Source organism: Nelusetta ayraudi, unplaced genomic scaffold (genome assembly GCF_046127955.1).
Source record: "Nelusetta ayraudi isolate G7.1 ecotype Tasmania unplaced genomic scaffold, CSIRO-AGI_Nayr_v1 ptg000100l, whole genome shotgun sequence".
Classification (NCBI taxonomy): domain Eukaryota; kingdom Metazoa; phylum Chordata; class Actinopteri; order Tetraodontiformes; family Monacanthidae; genus Nelusetta; species Nelusetta ayraudi.
In genome coordinates this window covers 670,114-691,858 of record NW_027466150.1, presented here as the reverse complement: position 1 = coordinate 691,858, position 21,745 = coordinate 670,114, and the positions used below count along the sequence as shown (strand labels likewise).

Genomic DNA, 21,745 nt, shown 5'->3' with positions numbered 1-21,745 from the left:
ACAACCGGCGTTTGAGTTTGCGCACGTTTTTAAAATCAAACTCAAAATCAAAAACTTGGGGACAATTTCGTTGACAGGTCGTCGAAAAATTCCAGAAAATCGGGTACTCACGGTCACCCTACTACAACTACTGAATGTGTACATAGATTTGCAGTCTTTCGATTCTTTAATTAATGCCCACATAATACTCACTATTCACGACATTATTTTTCGCATGAATTAATTCGCAGTAATTCAAATCGTTCTGTTGTCATCATCTTTCACCCTCTTTTTGTTTCGCCGTTCATTATCCCCAAGAAGCGACACCACCGAAGAAGCCGTGCGCATTCTCCCTTCCATCCTTAAGGCAAGGCCACCGCATCTGAGGAGGGAGGGGGAGGGGAGGGAAACACCGCAATCCGACCGCCCGGCTGCTGGACGTTGCGGGTTCTTCTTCTACTCTTTTTATTCCTCCAGCCCTCCCCCTTTTCCTTGCGCATTGACGCTGGATGAACGACAACCAAACCTGATGCCCACGTTCGCACGGAATATTTCACCGACCTATGGAATGATTCCGTAATTTCTGCACGCCGATTTCTTAAAGGGAGGATCGTGCACAGTATTTTTTAAATATTATTATTCTGACCACCCGCCGGTCGAGCATTATCATTACAATAATCATTTTTTTCAAGTCATTCCTGCAGGGTAATTTTTTTTTTTTTTTTTAAACGGCTTTTATTGCGAGCCGAGTGTTACGTAACCGAGAGGCGTTTCGCTGTCCAGGGTTCTGAACTGAACGGTCGTCGGACTGAAACGGGACGAGCCGAGGGGGAATTCGCAACCTTGCGTAAGTCCGTCCGTCCACCCATGTCGCCGCGCCTGCTTCCAACGTGACCCAGGCGCGAAACGGCCTTTAGTGTGCGCTCAGGTTTTTTTTTTTTTTTTTTTTTTTTTGCGTTTTTAGCGCAAATATTTTCTCTGTGTGTGTGTGTCTCTCTCTCTCTCTCTCTCTCTCTCTCTCTCTCTCTCTCTCTCTCTCTCTCTCTCTCCGCCCACGCAGAAGGTCGCAGGCCCGTCAACCTGAGGAGAAGCTCGTTGAATCACCGGGAGGCTTCTCGCGGCTGCTTGATTATTATTTCATTCCCTTCCCCCCCACCACCCCACCCCACACCTGATTTTCGATTATCTTTTGTTTTGTTTTTGTTTTTTTCGTAGCCCTCTGGTGCAAAGCGCATTCCTGAGGTGGTCGACTCGGAGGAGAGAAAATGTCGGGGCAAACGCTCACGGATCGCATTGCCGCTGCGCAGTACCAGCTAACGGGATCAGACATGGCCCGCGCTGTCTGCAAAGCCACCACTCACGAAGTGATGGCGCCCAAGAAAAAGCATCTGGAATGTAAGTGTGCACACCTCCACAGCTCCACCATACTGCACTGCACTGCACTGGTCTGCGGAGCCTCTCTGCTCCTCACACGTCCACCACCCAGCACACTCTCCAACCATGAGGGAGCGCTGTCTCGTCGTAGTCGTCGTCGTCGTCGGTGGCGGCTGGTCATTTTAATTAGCGCTTTTTCTTGATTCCCCTGCGCACATGAGGGTGTGGTGCTTTAGAGACATGATGACCGCCCTCCTCCTCCTCCTCCTCCTCCAGTCCTACTGCTGACCCTGCGTGTGCCAATGAAAGTGATGGAGAGGGAAAGAAAGGGGTGGGGGGTGGGGGAGTGGGGGGGCGTGGGGGAAGAAGAGGTCATATTTTAAAGGAGGCTGACTCGGCTGCCTGAGAGGGAACCATTTCAATTCCTCATGTTCTGCAGCGAGTACATTTAAAAGGATGTGTTTGTTAAAATGCACTAAATTAACATAATTGGGCACAAATACGTTTTACACAACAGGGGGTTTACACGTGTACGGAATTATTTTTCCAGAAAAAAAATGCATTTTTAAATAAATATCTGGCATCTGGTATCTCAATATTTACTGTAAATTTATCATCAGGAGTTAGCATTACATTGTCTGCAATACACTTTCTTACCACTGGGAACTAATTGGGCCTTTTATTTTAAAGCCACCCAACTACTTGCTTACTCCTAACTAACCTTGTATGTGCAAGCAAAAAAAAACAAAACAAAAAAAACCCACAGCTTTACTGACACATCAGACGCTTACACGGCCCACAATGCAACCCGTCATTGTCACGAGCTGCATTTCCATTACCCCATTAGAAATGCGCAAAACCCTAAATATCGTAACAAAAAACTGCTAATGGTAACCTAAATTTCGAAACCCCTCTCAATTATCACTTAAAGATTTTGACGCTCTCTCGAGGTGGTTTTTCAGACATATCGATATAGACGTATATCACAAAAGTGTCATGGAAACACTTTTTTCGCATTTATGCGTCGCCGGACGTGACGTATGGGGTGGAAAATCAAGCGTTATGTTTGGACGTAGGAGAAGACGTATTGTTTGCCAAAGGTAATCAAAGAGAAAAATACAACAACCATGCTTGACAGCAAACAAACGTAAACAAACAAAAACAAACGTAATTCTCGTAAAATCTCGTCCTGCGAGATTTTACGAGAATTACGTCCCGGGCGACAACATTTTACGTGGCTTATGCGCTTCACATCATTCAATGGGAACACTTGCAAACCGCAATTGTACTTTGTTAAAATATTTGAAAGATCGCTTTTATTTTGCGAAAAAAAAAAAAAAAACTGTAATGGAAACACAGCTACTGTCACTTGACCCAAACACTGAGTCAGACCAAAGCAGTGGCACTGGCTCCTGGCTAAATCCGGACCAGAGGTGGTCTGGTTGGAGTTGCGTGCACTCACCTTACATGTGTGTGTTAGCTCGCCGTCTGGGCGGGCCGTGTCCCAGCGTCTCGGGCCTTGAGTCCCTCATTCTTGTGATACGCTCCCCTGCTGAATAATTCAATAATCAGCCAATGACTGCCTTGCATTATTTACACAACCAAAGGTGACAATGCCGATGCTAAAAGAAGCTACCAGTGACCGGCGCTTCCTCGCTGGCTGTAGTGTCTTTGTCTGTGTATCCGCTTGCTTTTCTATGTACATTTGGACGGTTTTGGTCTCTCACACTAAGCAGTCATGTCATGACTTCTGGAAAGTGATAACTGACTGCCACCATGTAAGATGACTCGTCTTTTTTTTTTAAAGCAGATGAGCAGCCTAGAGGTTTCTTCCTTTCTGGAGATATTGAACAAACATCCTGTATGTAGGCCACTGTGCTTTCCTTTTATGTGTAGTCTGGCTGCAAGTGAACTTCACAAAAGTGTCCCATGATATATTTATAGAAGCAGGTGTGGCAGGCAGACGGATAGCTCACCAGTTAGCTTTAAAAAAACAACACCAGTAATTACGTGAGGAAGGTGCAGGAGACGGGCGTCGGAACGCTACTTGATGACAGCCAATTTGTTGCGTGCCGTGGAGTTGACAACCCTCGGGCTGGGCGTGTTGTGGGTGCAGGTGGTGATGGTGCCGTTACCATGGTGACATGAGTGTGTGTGTGGGGGGGGCACCATATGGATGGAAGACGACTGCTTCGAACGAATTGCAGGTCCATTATCTCTTGAGCAGCAGGATAGGGACAGTGGATTTATTTTTTAGTCCTGCAAAATCAAGCAAAACAGAAGACACAATGCTCATCTGATAGCTGTACGGACCAAATTAGAACACAGCAGCAGTATTCTGCATGAGAACGGGTGTGTCACAGGTGCTCTACTGCCTTTAGCTGCACAAAAAAAGAGCTGAAGTGCGTTCTCTAACAATTCAGTTCTAACAAATTCGAAAAGTCCATCCTTTACATTACAAGTCAGCCCTCTGTGATGTCACCGAGGCACTGATACAGTCTGCAATTATGTGGATGCTTTGTATTTAAGGAAATTCTATTTAAACGGAGCGTGGTAAAAATGTTTTTTATAAATATATATATATATATATTTAAAAAAAATTATATATATACATATACAAATAGCAACAGTTGTGCACCTGTGGCAGGTTTTGAAATCAACAGTCTTTGCTCCCACAGTAACGTCCTGTCTGCCTCACAGGAAGTAGTTAGCGCCCGAGCCGAGCATGGGTCGGTGTGTTTACACATGGCATTAACTCAGACCTCAGACTCAAAGTGTGAGTTAATGCCGTGTTGGTCACCGCTGCCCATTGCAGATCGCTGTGCAAGTGCTCCAGCAGACAGGCACAGACCTTGAGATAGGGGCACTTAGACAGACCGCCACACACACACACACACACACACACACACACACACACACACACACACAAGCACACACACACACACACTAGCACAGTGTGAGGCCTTGCTGGTCGTTATTAGACCTCTCCTGCGGGCTGTGGATTACCGTAAGAGTCTTTATTTAGCCCGGCCAATCCTCATTAGAGACACACACCGGTTTGCCAACGCGTTTGTTTCAGGCCGAGACTCGACGGCAGAGAGCAGAGGTTATTTTCCAACGTGCCGAATCGTTTAGCCGAAAAGTCCGAAAAAGTCAAAAGCGCCGGCAAACGGCGGCACAAATACGAACTTGTGGCTGCGCCAGTGCCACGATAACGTTACATAATTGTCATTTTCAGCCACAGTGGGGCACGTCTTTCTCCCTGTCTTTGTGCGTTTGTCAGCTGCAAAGGGGCTGCAGGGAAGCGTAGTCACCGCTACTCGCACTGAGGCTATATTAGGAACGAGTGGAGCGGGAGGGGAGGGAAGGAAGGGAAGGGGATGACGGCGGAAATTTGATAAAAGCGGATGTGTGTGAGCTGTTTCGCTGGCGGAAAAAAAAAGAAAATCCAAACAACATCTGAGCAGAGGCCGAGGCCGTCGGGAGAAATATGATACGCCGGCGTTTAATCAAGAGTCTCTTTGGTTGAACTGGTGGACGAGACGTAACAGTGTAGCTATGGTCCAGTCAAACAGTGTAGCAGTCACTGTGTAAATTGTAAAGTGATTTTTTTTTTTTATAAATAAAAGAAAACTGTAACTGCTCGGTACATTAAAATGTACTTTGTCCATTAGAGCCGCGATCATTTTTTTTAAATTACTGCACATCCTGTCCATACATTTTACACACACTGTATATATTGAATTGACTAAAAAAAAATTTTTTTTAAATGATTTCATCTCATTTTATGCGTACTATCTATATGACGCACGGCGTCATTCATACTGACCGACTCCTCCGTGACAGAACCTGGGTAATCATGTAGGTGTTGACAAAAACAAACCAACGTGGTGTTGGCAGGACAGGTGTGCGCGTTTGTCCGCCTGCATGCGTGGGATGACCTTGACTCCAGTCTGTCAGTCGTCGGACTCTGAAAACATGCGTACAGCATCAGGGCCCCGGAAGTCGTTATGCACGATAGGTCGTAGGAGTGTCGCTCAACTGTAAAAGTCTTTTCATGTAAGACGCCAACGAGAGGTGAAGTGACTTCCGCTGACACACACGGAGCCACAATGGCCTGCTCTGTTGATTCCGAAGGCCTCGGGCAGATTTCATAACGCCCGACAACACAAGCTAGCTGGAATATGATTGGATAAGAACGACCGTAATACGCGACTCTGGAGGCGGCACGGCTAGAATAACTGTACTCACATCTTTACAAAACAAATCAACGTGTGCCTTTATGAGGACACAAAGCTATTTGCCAACGCACAAGACTGTACTTGGAGCAACATTCTAACACATCAACCATCACTTATATGAAAGGGGCTTGGTTTGTGTGTGTGCGTCAGTCCTCTGCATGGGGGATGGGCAGAAAGCTGACTGACAGGGAGAGCACCGCACCAGTGATTAGTAATAATCTGTTTACAACCTCCCCCCCAAATCCCAACCGCACCTCTAAATAACGTCCCTTCCCCCCTGAGTGACCCTCAGCAAGTTTTGGCCAGCATTATTCCTACATTGTCAGTGTGTGCGTGTGCGTGCGTGCGTGCGTGCGGCACCAACATAATTTGGCGTGAGCCTCGGGTCCTCCTCCAGACTTGATATTCTCACGGGCTTCCCGAGCACTCAGTCTGCCCACTTAATCAAAGTTTAATCAGAGCTGTGCAAATTATGAAGCCGTTTGTCAGAGACTTAAAGGCCCCGTATGCAAAATTAAATTAGATTCACTAATGTCTTCCACCAATGATCCGTCTCTATCCTCTCAGAAAGGAGAAAAGTCCCTCCACTCAGCTTTTACATTTCTAGAAAATTGCTAACTGTATCGCAGAGACTCCTGCAAAAGCAGTGTCTTGGCAGGAGCACAGCAAACAGAAGGCTAAATCTGTTGCTCGCCGGTGAAGTCGAAATTTTTGGATAGTAGATCATGCTGGGCTGCTTCGCTGCCGCCTCCTCAGACCTCCTCCTCTCCCACACCAACTCAAATTCACACGCATAAATCTCCTCTCTGGTCACGCAGTACGGCCTCTCTGGCTTTTATCTCCTGATAAATAAATAAAAAAAATTAAAGATCTGAACAATGGCTAACGAGTGCGTCTGACCTCTGACACTGACCCCGTTTCTCCTGCCTGCGTCCGCAGACCTCGTGTCGGCCACCAACACCACCAACGTGAACATCCCCCAGATGGCCGACACGCTGTTCGAGCGCTCCACCAATGCCAGCTGGGTGGTCGTCTTCAAGGCCCTCGTCACCACCCATCACATGTGCGTCCACGGCAACGAGGTACGGCGGCTTCAGGCCCCATTTCACGTCGAATCGGATCAAGCAGTGATTTCACAAATGAAGGTTGGCAAACTGACTGAATTACTGACACCGTTCCGCTTTGTTCCCCCCCCCCCATCAGAGGTTCATTCAGTACTTGGCCTCCAGGACCTCCCTCTTCAACCTCAGTAACTTTATTGACAAAACCGGCTCCCACGGTAAGAGTGCGCGGCGCATGCGGTTGGAAACGGTGCCATCTGGCAGATGGCGCAGCCACGTTCACGCTTGCGCTCACAGGCATGCAAGCAGATGCCGGCATCTCCATCTGCCGTCACGTGCACGGCCGTATTCACCTGTGGGTTTAGAGCTGTGCCGTAACGTTCTACGCTGCCTCAGCGTTTGTTATTCTGCAGCCTTCTCGTTCTTTCAAATTGATCTCGAGCCAGATTAAAAAAAACAAAAAAAAAACAACGGCCCAGTTAGCCAGACAGACAACATCATTATCATTCAAATGTCCTCCATCCAGGCTACGACATGTCGACATTCATCAGACGGTACGGCCGGTACCTGAACGAGAAGGCCTTCGCCTACCGTCAGATGGCTTTTGATTTCACCAGAGTGAAGAAAGGGTGAGTGGACGGAGCAGCGCTCCTACCGACAGGTCCTCTCCCGACTGTCTGTTACTGAACCGGGCTCCGTGACGTTCTCCCAGGGCCGAGGGCGTGATGAGGACCATGACCACCGAGAAGCTGCTGAAAGGCATGCCGGTGCTGCAGACTCAGATCGACACACTTCTCGAGTTCGACGTAAGGGACATTTTTTTTTCTCTTTCACGGAATCAGACTTCCTTTCGTGGCCGCGGGGCGGTGATAGTTTGGTGTCGACATGTTAAATGTAATTGAATATAATTGAAAAGAAGTTACGTCCGTAGACATCCGAGTCGGCATCTGCCTCCAGAGCTAAACGAATCAAAGGCTGCAGCACCTTTCTCCAGGCTCCCCGCGTTAATTCCATCATTTCAATACGTTTCATCGGAAACTAAGACTGGGAGAAACGTTGCAACGTCGCGTCACAAGAACCCATCTGTCTTTATTAGGTTCATCCCAAGGAGCTGAACAACGGCATCATCAACGCAGCGTTCCTGCTCATGTTCAAGGATCTGGTCAAGCTGTTTGCGTCCTACAACGACGGAATCATCAACCTATTAGGTTTGCCGTCGCAGAGCGCCTCTTTTCGTGAGACTTCTTTCGGGGAAAGAGAGCGCGAATCGGGGGCGACAACGAGCTGTGTCCTGTCTTTTGTATTGTAGAGAAATACTTCAAGATGAAGAAGAGCGACTGCAAGGAGGCCCTGGAGATCTACAAGAGGTTCCTGACCAGGGTGACAAAGATCGGAGAGTTCATGAAGCTGGCTGAGGTAAAAGTGCCTCCAGTTTGTGTGACTGTCATTTTTCCAGGAATTTGTCTTTAGTCCAATCTTAATTTTTTATTTTTTTTTGTATTATACTGTCTGATTTGCCTAAATATAGGTGTAATAACTGTGTAATACCGCTTTTGTCCTTCACAGACGGTTGGAGTTGAGAAAAATGACATTCCAGACATCAACTATGTAAGTTATACATATTTTAGCGCCATTTCCTTCTGACACAAACACACACGCACGCACACAGACTGGAGGGCGATATCAACCAAAGAGAGAGAGAGAGAGAAAAACTCAACTGCCACAATCTCACCTGCTCAGTGTCTCCACCCGGGGGTAGTGGTGGACCTAGCAGACTCAGATGATGAGGACTGCCAGTTTCACTCTCTCCAGGACCCGGTAACCACAGCGTTTGCAGGGTGTCCTCCTCGCAGAGTGCCTGCTTACAGGATGGAGTGTCAGCGTGCTGATTCTTCAGTTTCCTACATTCACAGTCACTGTCCTGTTTTTCGATATCTACCGCTGTTTGAATTTTCTTTCCTTTTTGGGTGATTGGACGTGAAAGGATATGAGTGATAATTGGTTATTTTAATTGGTTCATTTGTTTCATTTTGCTTTTCTTGCAGGCTCCTAGCAGTATTCTGGAGAGTCTTGAGACACACATGAACGGTTTGGAGGATGCTAAGGGTGGAAAGAAGGGGTAAGATCTTTTAAAAGGATTGTTTGAATGATTTTAACCATCTTAAAATATGCCAATGTTTTTGTTTTTTTTAAAATAAGGTTCATTTGCCAAAGAATAGAACCCAGAAATTTAGCGAAAAGTCTCAACGGCTGCTTTATTTCTATGTTTTCCTTAATCCTTCCTCTTTCTTCATCCCCTTTTCTGTTCATTCCGAATCACCAGAGAAGGGTGAGCATACACTCTGTGTTTTGTTTTGGGAGGAAAAAAGCAACTAACCTGTCAGAACACTGTGTCGACTTCACACGGCCACTCTCTTAACCCTCCGCTAGTGCAACCCGCACATTCACTCACATGTGACCGGCGACGTCCTGCCGATGTTGATGTGGACCGATACGAAAAAAAGAAAGAAAAAAAAAACCAAACCTGTGCTCACATGTGCTTAATGTGCGTGATGCTGTGAAGGCATGTGTGGTCACTTCGCCTCAACACGTGTTTGATCAGCAGTAGGCCACCTCGTGTGCTCTAACATGCAATGTGAATCTGTATGAAGGGTTATTTTTCTTTTGTTCCAAATTAACATTCGTGAGAAACTCTTAGCGCCATAATTGGATGTGTCGTGTTTTTTCTTTGTGGAGTTGGTCAAAAGGTCTTAAGGAAATAATCCCTTCATATATGATCACATAAGATGCATTAGATTCTCTCACGCACATTTGTCTCCATCAGAGCTTTTTCTATTTCTATGCAAAAACCCACTCACAAACCTCTCCCGCTGTTTCAGGTCTCCAACCAAGGTGAGTCGCCCACTACTGCCACTGCTATCGCATGCTACCATCTCTCCTCTACTACTGTGGCGCATGGCTAAGAGGGCACGTCTCTCTCTCTCTTTCTATCTCCAAGGGTTCCCCAACGAACAACGTGTCTCCAACATCAACCCCGGCCAAATCTTCAAACGCCGTCCCTGCACTGCAGCCTCCGCCTGGGGATGGCGCCGCCGCCGCTGCGGCTGCGGCTGCTCCCGAAGCTGCTGAAGAGTGAGTGTCCGAGTGGATAGAAACGTAGTTATGGTAAAATCTCATCCCGCGGGATTTTGCGAGAATTACAGCTTCTGCGTTTCGCACAATTCAATGAAAAAAACGCCTGCAAATCGCAGTTGTGCTTTGTTGAAATTTTGCTTTTATTTTGCAAAAAAAAAACTGTAATGGAGACGCACGCGGACGATGCTGTTCTAAAAACGCCCACTCTTCTCTCCTTCCTCTGTTCCCATCACCTTGCCCAGTTCCTTGTTGGACCTGGATCCGCTGTCCTCCTCAGGGCCCTCGGCACCATCAGCTGCTACCACGTCTTGGGGAGGTGAGTCGGTTTTCTTACTGCTACGATTCCGTCCTAAGGTGAACAAATTTTTTTTTAAGCACCCATTTGTCTGTTTCTGCAGATCTCCTCGGATCGGGTGAGTGCGTCTCCCCTCCTGATTTCACCTGCGGTGTTTAGTGTAGACTTTAGTCTTGAGTCACGCTTGCCTGTGAATAATTTAGCTGTTCTAGCTTAGTCGAGCTAAAAAGAAAAGGCAGGCAGCTGCAGTGTGTTTGCTGTATTCTAAGTGTCACATAGTAACCTTCCTGTTTGTCTCTTTAGTCTGAGTGGTCTCTCTGTTTCTCTTCTCTCTCCCCTTCCTGAACATCCTCCATTGTCTGGTTTCTTTTTTTTCCGTTACAACGGGGGCTATTTTGTGTTGATTTCTAATTGGTTGCTTCTCGGAACGGAATCTTGCTTGCTCTTCGATAATTTTTGCAACTTTGATTTGGTTAAAAAATTTTGGCTCACGCTGTGGTCGCTCGACTACAAAACTTTTGTTACCCGGGTTTGATTTGAACTGGATTTTTGTTCTGGCTTTTGTTTTTGTTGCTCCGCTGACCCAATCGGCTATCTTGGTTGCTCTTTTTTTTTTTTTTTTTTTTTTAATTGTTTTTTGGCTTTTTCTTTTTGTTTGTTTGTTTTTTTTTGGTGGGGTGGAACCTTTTGAATGCCTCTTGGGTGCTCGCAGAAATGGGCGATTCCTTGTTATCTGAACCCACCCTCACGGCAGAGTCCGCCGCCTCCCCTGCAGCGACGCCCACTCCCGCAGCATCAGAACCCGGAGTGTCTCTAGCTCCTCCCACTAGTACAGCAGCCACCACCTCCCCAGGCGCCGCCAATACGGATCTGTTGGGAGGTCAGTGGGCTTCCAGAGGATTCTGTGCTGAAGAATCGCTCTGGGAAGCTCGACCCTAATAAAAAAAAAAAAAAAAAGAACATCACACTATATGACAGCACAGAGACGACTGCATGTTCGCACACGTGTGGACGGAACTTTGCTGATTCCAAGGCATCAAATTGCATTCAGACAGCGAAGTTGAATGATCAAAACTAGTGAAGTCCACTGGATGACATTTTGATGCAAACCATTGTCATTTGTTTTTTCTTTAGCTTTGCATTGCCATAGACAAAGTGTATATTAGCACAAAAAGACAATGGTCAAATAAATGATCACATGAATAGCTCGACTGCGATTAAATGTGCCAATGTGTTTACAAAAAAATACAATAATAAGATGCGTTTCCACTTTGCAACCATTATTACTCTTGGCTCACAAACAGGAGTCCATTCTTATGTACGCGTCACTTGACTTTCAGGTGACTTCGGATCTGCAAAATTGGCCAGAGGGTAGTGACTGGTAGCTAAAGTGAGAAATCTCTAAATAAATATACAATTATTTTAAAAAGACATGTTATTAAATAAAAAATAAACGCCAAGTGAAAGTAATGAATTTACCTTACTTTCTGCTAGGGATGCACCGATACCGATACCAGTATCGGGTACCGTACCGATACTTGGGTTGAGTACAATATGACAATTTTGTTAAATCTGTGTTTGTACTGTAGTGAAACTTGACAGTCACCCATGTTCTATTAAAAAAAAAAATGCTGAGGAAAGTTATCAAAATAAAAGAACAGAACAGAAAAATCTAAAAATCAAAGTAATTCTATAATGTGTAGTGGCCTTATGAAAAACTACTGTAAGTATCGGTATCAGTGAGTACTGAAATGCCAGTACTCTGTAAATCCTGCGGTCTTTAATGCAGTGTATTCATGTGATCGTTTACTTGCGTTAACTTAGCAGCCAACGGCTCCATCACACGCCCGCTCGAAAAACAAATATGCGCCGGCGCCACCTACACACATATTTGCAACGCGCACATGACGGCGTTCACTCTCTTGCCTTGCTTCACAAAAACGCTCATCCCTGCTGGTGCTGTTTGATGGGCGCTCGAGCTTCCCTCCGACCTCCCCGGAGAGAGCGGCCCGATCAAACTGCGTTGCGTGGCTACAGCTGCAGCTGTAATTCTCGCAAAGAAAATAAGATCAAATAAAATATTCTTTACTCGGGTGAATCTCCGCCGCCGTGCCTCCTGTCTTGACTTCTCCGTTCGTCCATTCACCTGTCAGTCATTTAGTGTCCGACACCGACGCTCTGTGCCACGGTTTGTTTTTCTGTTTTCTTTCACTGACTGTGGCGGAGCTGTTCTGACTTCTCTTCCCTCCTTCCGCTTCCTGACTCCTTCTCTCTTCCTCTGTTCCCTGCTCTCGCCTGGGTCTCTGTGTGGGGGGGGGTTTCTGGTCGTCGACATCAGATGCCTTCGCTACACCCGCTCCTGCCACCGAGGCCCCCGCTGCGGCAACTGAGGGCGCCGCTGCCGCCGCCACGCCAGCACCAGCCGCCAACGCTGGAGCTGGTGGGTGACTGATCGTCCGTGTGTGTGTGTGTGTGTGTGTGTGTGTGTGTGAGCGAGCGAGCGAGCGAGCGTCCGAGAGAACGTTGTGAATATTGGCTGTGGCTTTTGATGCGACGCCACGGCTGATGAAGACGTGTTCACGGGCTCGGTCTCCTCCGGGGTTTGAGCCTTCAAATCGGGGCGTCATGTCAAGCTGTCGCGCTGAGACGCTCTGCTCTGCTCACAGATCTGCTTTGTGATCTGCCGCGGTTGTTTGGAAGGTGTTATTGTTGTTGCCATGGCGACGGGAGACAATCCACCCCCCCTTGCTTATCTCCTGACATGAGAGACGGGTTATTTCTTTTTGTGCTTTGGTGGCCATCTGCCTCAAACTGTGATCCGTCGCCGAGGTTTGCGCGCTGCAGGGGACTTTTGTTAGCCATCTTTTTTTTGGTTTTCGCTGATGCCTTTTTTTTTTTTTTTTAGCTTGGTCTGTTTCAGTAGAATGCTAGATAGCCGAGCGTCCTCCCTTATTATCTTCTCATTGTTTCTATTTTATTTTTCTCACTTTTTTGTTTGCGCTTCATCCTCTCGTAATTGACATTTCCGAGTGATTCCCCCACTTTCATCTGTGCCTGCGACAGGGATGATTGGAAAATAGAAAATGGGTGAGGTAGTGTCTCTACCAGTGGCAAGAGACGGGGGCAGTGCCCCGAGTTCCCAACATTTCACCGTTTTTGCGGCAAACCTGCTCTGAAAACACTTGCAGGGACGGCAAGTTTCAAAAAACACAAAAAAAGAAATCCCCATTTTCTATTTTTCGTTCCCTCACTGGATAATCCGACTCATCACCATTACAGGGATCATTTCCGCTTGTTCAGCTGTGGCCCAACATCTGACCTCACACTCTTCATGTCGCCCCTAAAGACCCCTTCGCTCCCTCGGAAGGGGGCGGCAGCGCAGCAGCGTTGTCGGGTCTAGACCTTCTCCACGTGTCGCCGGCGGAGAGCAGCCACGGCGGTAGCTCCTCCCCCTGCACCTCCCCGTCACCCTTCGCCGCCGCGTCCCTTTCACCTCCCACAATCCCCCCCGGCGGCGCCAACCCCCCAGTGACCGACCTGCTGAGCGGTAAATCCCAAGACGAGATGTGTGTGCGTGACCCATGCGGCCTTGCGAGCTTGTTTCTGTCGATGAGCACCTCCTCGACTTCCTCCTTCCTGCCTGCCTGCCGTTCCCCCTTTCCCTGCAACGGGCTTCCTGGTGTGCGTACGAAGGAGAGACTCTTTCAGTTGAACTTGGCTGCCGTGCGTGAGCATCCCGGCTGGTTTTTTGTCGTTTTCTTTTCTTGTTTCAACCGACACGTCTACTCTTGGTGTGCACGTCCCTCCCAGATCTCTTTGACTCCACGCCAGACTCGAGCTGCAACAGGGTCGAATCGGCCACGAGCGTTGACCTGTTCACAGCAGGTACCTTCGGCCATTTCCCTTTGTGCCCTCGCTCTCATATCCTGCATTGCCGTGCGCCCTGTCCCGGATTTTGTTTGGTAAAAAAAAAAAAAAACAAAAAAAACAAAAGGAAATGAGTTTTCTTCCTTGCTGGCTTGGCTTGAAAAGCTTTTTTTTTTCCAGCTGTGTGTTCACGTTCAGATTATCGTTCCTTCTTGAGCAGCATCGTGAGTGAACTTCCCGAGTCCGGACTCTAAACACAGTCTCCACCTTGCCCTGCCCTCCCTCCCTCCCTCCCCCCCACCCAGCAGATATGTTCATCTCCCCCGCCCCCATCATCCCGTCAGCGCCTCCGCTCAAAGCCGACACGGGAGGCTTCCTGAACCTGTTTGGTGGTGGGTAACTCGCGCGACTGCCTGCCTGTGAACGCCTCGTCGCTGAGGAGAGTCTGAGTCACACTTCTGACTTAGAGACGAGCCTCATTGAAGGTCTAGTGTGTGATTGTTGAAGGGGTCTAACAGCATGAAGTGGCTTTCAAAAAAAACAAATAAAAAAACCTGTATGCTTTAATGAAGATAATGTTACCAAAAGTGGGTATCGCTCGTTAGCATTGTACTATTGTTGCATTTATAGCTATTTGAGGAGCAGTTCCATATTGCACCACTTAGTTTGGGGGATTTTTACCCTGATATCACAGCTGGGGGAAGAAAGCCGTGAGATCAAGACAGCATCACAAAACTGGGATTAATATTATGTTTTGTGTTTGTTTGGGTTTTTTTTTAAAAATCAGTGGATGTTAAGAAAAAAAATCTCCCAAACTGGGCCTTTAAATGCCTCCCTGGGTGCTTGTGTTAGTTCTAAAATTTGGTTTCCATTTCAGGGTCTGGGTTTGAATATGCAGGCTATGATAACGTTATATCATCTATAAAGAAAGTAAACACAATGTACAGTGTATATTCTCTTCATTATTCTTTACTGTTTGCCGGTTTTGTTCTAGAAGGTAAAATTAATTTGGTTTATAGAGTGTTTGTATCATTTTTATTTTATTCTTTTCCAGTGTGGCGTGCGTGTGTGTGAGCGTGCTTGAATGACAAAACCGACACTTCCTGCTTTGCACACCTTTTTGCCTCCACTCGTGTTGCGTTCTTCACCCCGAGCCCTGTTGTCTAACTCTGGGCCACTTTGTTTGGCATCAGCAGCGTGACTGTTACCCCCTTCTCTGCCCTCATGCTGCGGTGGGACACGGTAAACCCTCTCTGACCTGGCACCGTACGCTCGGCTAACTCTCCTCGTGGTCGACCCACCAGAGTCGACAGCTGGAGACGCCACAGCAGCGGCCGCTGCCCCTGCTGCCGCCGCCGCCGCCGCCCCCGGTGCCGAGCTCATGTCAGGTGAGTGAGCGTCAAGGGTCATCCGTGCGCAGTGCGTGCAGTGAATCCAATCGTGCCGGAAGTGTTTTCCTCCCCATTTTGTGTTGTCGTGTGGCTGCTCTGGTCGCGGGCGGATTCAATTATTAAGTGTGTCAAGGAGCAGCGGGACTGTGAGCGCAGGGTCAGTGGGCAGTTTAGCAAAGAGTTAGCAAGTTTAATTAAGATCAATCTCTTAGGAAATTTTTTTTAAATGAAATTATGCATTAATTATGAAAACCTTGATTTTCACAGTGGTGATGACATCTGAGCATTGAGAGCGAAAAGCTGAGTCACAGCTCATTAAATCACTTTCGTCAAGAGAGTCAATTTTGAAAGGTCCTGTATTTTCCCCTCATATTATGTCATTTTGTTCATCCAAGACTCTAGTCAAGTATCCTCACACAATTATTTCAACAAAAGAATGAATAAATCGTAGAGAACAGTTAGTTACTGCTGGGGAATTCACTGAGAGGATGGAGACACTTTGCTGGGAAATGTTGGTAAAGCAAATCTTGTGTAATATGGGACCTATAGAAGTCTTTTGGAAGGTCGGTTGCAATGAAATCCATCAGTGACTGCAGCACGTTGTCGTCCCATTAGTACCTGTAGTGTTTTTCTGTTTACTTCCATCATTTTATGTGTGTATATTGTGTAAATATATTTATTCTTAGTTTTTAGCCAGTCAACTCAAAGAAGTTGTTTATTGTTATTATCAGTCTGTCTGTACTTCTTGCTCGTTCTGTCTTAAAGTGCCTGCTGACAGGAGGAGGCGGCTCTGAAATCTCTGCTTATCAACTAATCTTTGCCCTGCCTGATTTTTCACCGTGCGCTGCGTCAGCTGTCAGAAAATCATTTGAGCCTTTCCACATCGGTGTCTCTTGCCGTGATACGCGCTTCACTGATTCTTCCGCCTAATGAAACTGACGGTCTGCAGCAGTGCCGCAGCATCCAAGGCTTAACTTAACGCCGCCTTTCCTCTCCTTCATTCAGTAAACTAACGGTTCCATCCTTCTCGGCTCCACTTAAACCTCATTGCTTTTTTTTTTCCTTCTTCTTCTACTTCTTCTTTGGTTATCTATGCTTTTTTTTTTATTCCCCCCTTCCTCTCTCTCTCGCTCTCTCCATGTGGCTCTTGGGCTGGCTCTTTGCTTGCTTCCTGCAATATGATTGGGTGAGTTTTTTTCCCTCCCTTGCTCTTTTAACACGCTAACGTGCCACAGTTGCGCTGCTGCATTGCAGTTGCTCTGCTGCACCGTCGCCTCTGCCGCTTGCCCCTAGTTCCTGTGACTAGACTCTGTGTAGATGTGGCGGCTTGACTGGACCTTCTCTAAGGTCCTATTTCCCTCCGACACGTAGCGTTGTCAGGGTTTCTGCAGCAAATCTCACAAAAAAAATAAGAATTTACTTTAATTTTAAAGCAAGCTCTGATAATTTGATCCAGAAATGATGCATGCTAATTGGAAATCTTATTTCTAAATATTTCTCTTACCCAGTGTTGGACTGAATTTTTATTTGATTTTTATATGAGACTTTGCGACTCGATAGATCCCTTTGTATAAATCCAGCTTTGATACACATCATAATCTGATATCGACTTGATCTCTAACCTGGCTAATCTCTCATCACGCAGAACAATTATTCCTGAGAGGGATTATTACTGAAAGACGCGTATATCTCCCCCTCCTTCCCTCTCCCTCCTCCCTCCTTCCTATAGTATTTGATGGACTAGGAGATGTAATGAAGCCCACTGTGACCCCTCAGGCAGGCGATGTTGACACCTCCATGGCTAACATGGCAAGTAGTAAGTAGCCTCTTAGACTGACCCTTTAACACAAAGACGCATGCCTCATAGTTGTTGTAATAAACAATTAGCAATGAGATAATGTTTCAATGTCTCAAAGGCGGTTGCAAATAGGTGAACTATCCCTTTAAGGATACGACCAACAGCTTATTGTCATTCCCATCCCGTCCAGCAGGTGTCCTCCATCTGCTATGTCCTGTCTGCTGACCTTATGTGAATGCACCAGAATTCATTTTTAACTATGATACCAACTACTTATTTTTAAATGCTGCTCAGAGGTTTTTCCAAACATGAGCTGTTACCTAATAAGACACTTGTGTTACTTATAAGAATGTTAAGACGAAAAGCTCAATGTTCATGTTAATTTGTGCCTTTAGAGAAGGTAAGATGTTCATCCAAATGACAGATCCAAATGACAAAACAACTGATTGTTCATTTCAAGTCTTTAGAATAATTGAGATGAAAACTTTAACCGCAAATTTACTTTCATTGTTGCTTCTAGTTGTTGATTACAAGGTGTGAAACAGTATTTTTGCAGTACCTCTCTTCTCTTTTTCTCCTTCCCGCAGATCTCACGATGGGAACCGCAGCAGCCCCTCAGGTAGCTCCCCCCTGTTGGGGTGCTCCCATGGTAAATGTTGTCTGTGTCTTTAGCATGGAGTGGAGCCGCATGGCCGCAGCAGCAAACGCGGGAAATAGAAGCCGTCACTGGCGTCGCCTTCATCTGGCTCTCCAGGGTTCCGGGTTCACCTTGCAGACCTGAGGGAACTGAGAGGGGGGCAGCAATCAGGACAGGAACCGAGAGAAAATACTTGGCGGCATTTTAAAGCGCCTCTGATAGAGCACTGGTTATAAGGAAAGACAGGAGAGATGAGCAAAGTTAATACGTTTGAAGTTTGAGCAGTCCGATTCCCATTAGTTTGAAATGTTTTTGGACTATTTGGACGAACTGGAGAGCAATGAAGTCGCAAAAGTAAGAGACTGTTCCTGGGAAACAGCCTCTTCTTTTCTATGAGCTTTTCTTCTTCTTCTTCTCTCTTAGCCTGTCTTAGTTTTGACAGCTTATCGCTTCCTATAGACATTTAAAAAAAAAAAAAAAAAAAAAGTCAAACTAAACAAAAATCCAAAAGTCAAAGCGTGAATGCAAATTCCAGGATGTCTGAAGTGGGTTTCATTATTGGCAACATCAACAGAAAGGGAGCGACGCAAGTCATTTCCCAAGGCCCACTGTGAATAGATCTATAAATGTAGGTGATGTGTGGCTGCAGGTTATAGTTAGTTTGTTAAATACAACATCTATAGAAGTAATTAGCAGTGACGCTTTTGTTCACTGCTAATTGGAATTTTCCATTTACATCATCAGCAAGAGCGGCGACTTACCGTAGCCCAGAATGTTGGTGTGCAGAGGGTTTGATATTTTACCCTGGTGCCGTGGTCATTAAGCCTATAAGTAATGTTTGATAGCCACAACCAACACAGCACCATGGCCAAGGGTAAATATACTGTAGTGATGGCAATAAATAAAGATAATTAGCCTACATTCAGTAGAACAGAGAGAATAATCATCCAAGGACTTTGCTAGAAGTTTGTGCATTCCTATAAAGTACTATAAACAACAAGATCAAGTTAAGTTAACAAGTTAAGTTCAAATTCTAAACTCACTTCTGCCATTCTTGTGTTGGGATTCCTACGTTATATTGTGGATCTTTCATATAGTCTGACAGTTTGGCTGCAGGATGCTGACAAATCTTCCTCTGCTCTCACGACATTGTGCACAACAAAAAGAAAAACTTAAAAAAAAAAAAAAATAGATCAAATGGGAAAATAAGAACCTGACCCAGCAGTAATGAGGTTAAATTAGGGCTTTTGTTGTGTCCTGTGTGTCTTGATTTGTTGTGCGCAAGCATCCCATCATTTTGTCATCACCTCTTCCGCAAGTTTTTTGTGTGTGTGCTTGGTTTTTGTTTTTCCTTGTTTTGCTTGTGTGTTGTTCATGCATCATCAGTGCTAGTGCAGTAACGTCCCACTTCCTCCTCCTCCTCGTCTGCATCCTCCGTAGACCGCACCCATTGGTGTTCCTCATTATGTGGGGGTGTACCCCAGCTTCAGCATGGTAAGACCACCAGTCCAGTCTGCTCCAGTAATGTCCTCGGAGCAGCATGGACATTACTGGCAAATGATGGACAATGAGCCCATCAGGGTGGCCTCGACACCACCAAACCACAGACGTGTGCACACACAACACACACACACACACACATTGCCAGAAATTTAATCCTACTTTTCTTTTCCTTTTGTCCCTGTGAAGCCTGGAGCACCGGGAGCTCCCATGATGCCCATGGTGAGGCCCGGCCGGGGGCGCCGGTATCGCTCTGACTTTTGAAAGCAATAATATTTTGGTATAAACGAACTAGCCGCTTTGACCAGGAGTGAAATGTCTCTGCAGATGTCTCCTGGAGCAGCCCAGAGTCCCAGAAAGCCTCCTCCACCGAGGAACGCTCTGGATGACCTCAACATAAAAGACTTCATGTAGACTGACTGACCTGCAAACCCCCCTCCCCCAAGGTATCTAATGTTGATGATACTGATCGTGACTGAATTTTCAAAGTCATATGTAATTTGATGTTCTGATTTGGAGCCATTAATTGTGACGCACTTTGTTCCGGCAGGTTTGTCATTGTGTCTGAAGCTCCGTGGATGTGGATGTCTGCACCCCCTCTACTGCCCTCCCCCTCTGTAACAATCCCGCCCCCCTTTCAACCGTCCAAACAACCAACCAACCGACCAACCAGCCATTCCATCACATCTTCCGCCTTGACCCCTTGACCCTTAAAATAACCAACCCCCTGCCCCCGGCCCTGCCACCTTATCTAATGTTGTAGCACAACTGTGAATGTGAACCCTAGATACAGGAAAAGTTACAATTCTGTTTAAGTGTGTGTGGGTGTGCGTGTACTTCAGTGTTAACCTTTTAACTTAATATGCTATGGTGACAAAAAAAAATGGGGGGAGAAAAAAAAAAAATCTATGTGTATTTAAATTCATTCTGAATTTCCACGTATCGGCTGACTTGGAGTGGTGGATCTGTACGTTGGTTTTCTTTGTGCATCTCCCAGACTAGGACTGTGTTGTTTAAATGTGGAACGTGTTCAGTGTGTGTGTGTGTGTGTGTGTGTGTGTGTGCGTGCGTGCGTGTGCGTGCGCGTGTGTGTAAAACTTCGCTGGCCAAGCCTCGACTCACCTCCTGTACACCTGTCGTCCCAACTAATACTGAGCTTTGCTTCAAAACGTCACAATAAACCTGGTTCTATAAGAATATCTGCAAGGTGTCCGTCCTACCGAAAAATCTTTGGACTTTTTATTGTTGCTTTTCATCTTCAGACTTCAAATATCTGTTCTGTTCTTGTTTTGAATTATGAGAAGAGCCAGGCGGAAAATGGCGAGCTGTGTTTTATCCGACATATGCATTAAGAGTTTCAAATTTTAAATGAGACATTCTTTATTCATCTGATTTAACTTTATATTTTGTGTTATTTTACATTATACTTTAACAGGCCAGTAGACTACAGATAAAAAAAAAAAAAAATGTCCCCACCTCTTTTTGTACATAACTATTATGATGTAATCGGCTGCTGTAATGACTTAAAAGATTTGCTCCAGGTGTGGTGCGCCCTCTGCTGGTTTGGAGTGAAACTGCAATGTAGCATCTGACAGCTCATTCCGGGGTGCATTCTTAACACACTCAGAGTTCATTTCCCTTGTCTGGGGGGGTGGTGGCATCCACACCCTATGATTTAAAGGTTCGGCGAAAATCCAAGAGACAAGGCAGCAGTTGTATCATGTGACCGGGCCGCGGCCTCCGCAACGCTCGCCCCAACCTCCCCCCCCCCCTGGGAGATGTGCAGACTCTCACTGTAAAGCACCCAAGTTATGCGCTGGATGTTCTCTGTGTTGTTTATTTCCAAAAGTGACTGACTGTATCTTCTAAATCATCTGTGGCATTGACAAAGTGTTGAAAGGAAGAAAAATAAAGACGACAGTGACCCATGAAGGCAAAACGAAACATGGATGACCAGCGTTTGCAATGTATTCTTTGTTTTTCTTTTTTGTCGTTACCGATGGCATCGTCCTCCCTCCTGTCCTTCCTTCCCTCCTTCCTTCTATCCGTCCAACCATCCTCCATCACCTCCACCCACTTCCTTCCTTCCTCCCTCCCACCTGCATGTGAGTCCAAATGAGATGCAATAAAAGAGAAATCAACTGATACTAAACGGCCCTCATGGCTCGTCACTTATCTCTGTTCCGCGTGTGTTTTCAATGTGTTTTAATCCCCCGGCAAAATTCGTGTGTGGCATGACCCCAAAATAAACTTCTTTTATATGTTTGACGTTAAATATGTTGCCGTTACAAATGTGTTGACAGACACATGCCCATTTAGTCGGCTTTAGCCCTTTGGCTAAAGTTTTGTAAAGGTTTTAAAGGCTGATTTGTAACAAAACTGAAAACAGGCCTAAGCTCCACTTCATGATTAAAGACAGACTTGAGCATTTGAACTTTGCAATGAAAAGAAACAGGCAAATCCTGTC

The 21,745-nt window shown here is 46.1% G+C and overlaps 1 protein-coding gene across 8 annotated transcripts; it reads left to right on the top strand.

Moving 5' to 3' along the window:
* Positions 1-254: 254 nt before the first annotated feature.
* Positions 255-21,430, top strand: LOC142903022 (clathrin coat assembly protein AP180). 8 transcript variants are annotated; one of them, XM_076048432.1, is made up of 23 exons: positions 261-826; positions 1,195-1,374; positions 6,534-6,676; positions 6,798-6,873; positions 7,182-7,284; positions 7,368-7,461; positions 7,752-7,863; positions 7,965-8,071; positions 8,222-8,263; positions 8,701-8,774; positions 9,535-9,547; positions 9,654-9,787; positions 10,033-10,106; positions 10,189-10,203; positions 10,798-10,965; positions 12,424-12,525; positions 15,257-15,340; positions 17,073-17,159; positions 17,729-17,790; positions 19,219-19,272; positions 19,468-19,500; positions 19,606-19,724; positions 19,829-21,430. In XM_076048432.1, exons 2-22 carry the CDS (start codon positions 1,245-1,247, stop codon positions 19,690-19,692), a joined length of 1,794 nt encoding a protein of 597 aa, XP_075904547.1. In that variant the 5' UTR covers positions 261-826; positions 1,195-1,244; the 3' UTR covers positions 19,693-19,724; positions 19,829-21,430. The 8 variants fall into 8 exon arrangements, with proteins under 8 accessions (XP_075904544.1, XP_075904545.1, XP_075904547.1 ...); XM_076048433.1 differs by having other exon boundaries at positions 262-826; positions 17,088-17,159; XM_076048437.1 differs by lacking the exon at positions 10,798-10,965 and having other exon boundaries at positions 262-826.
* The last annotated feature ends 315 nt before the right edge of the window (positions 21,431-21,745 follow it).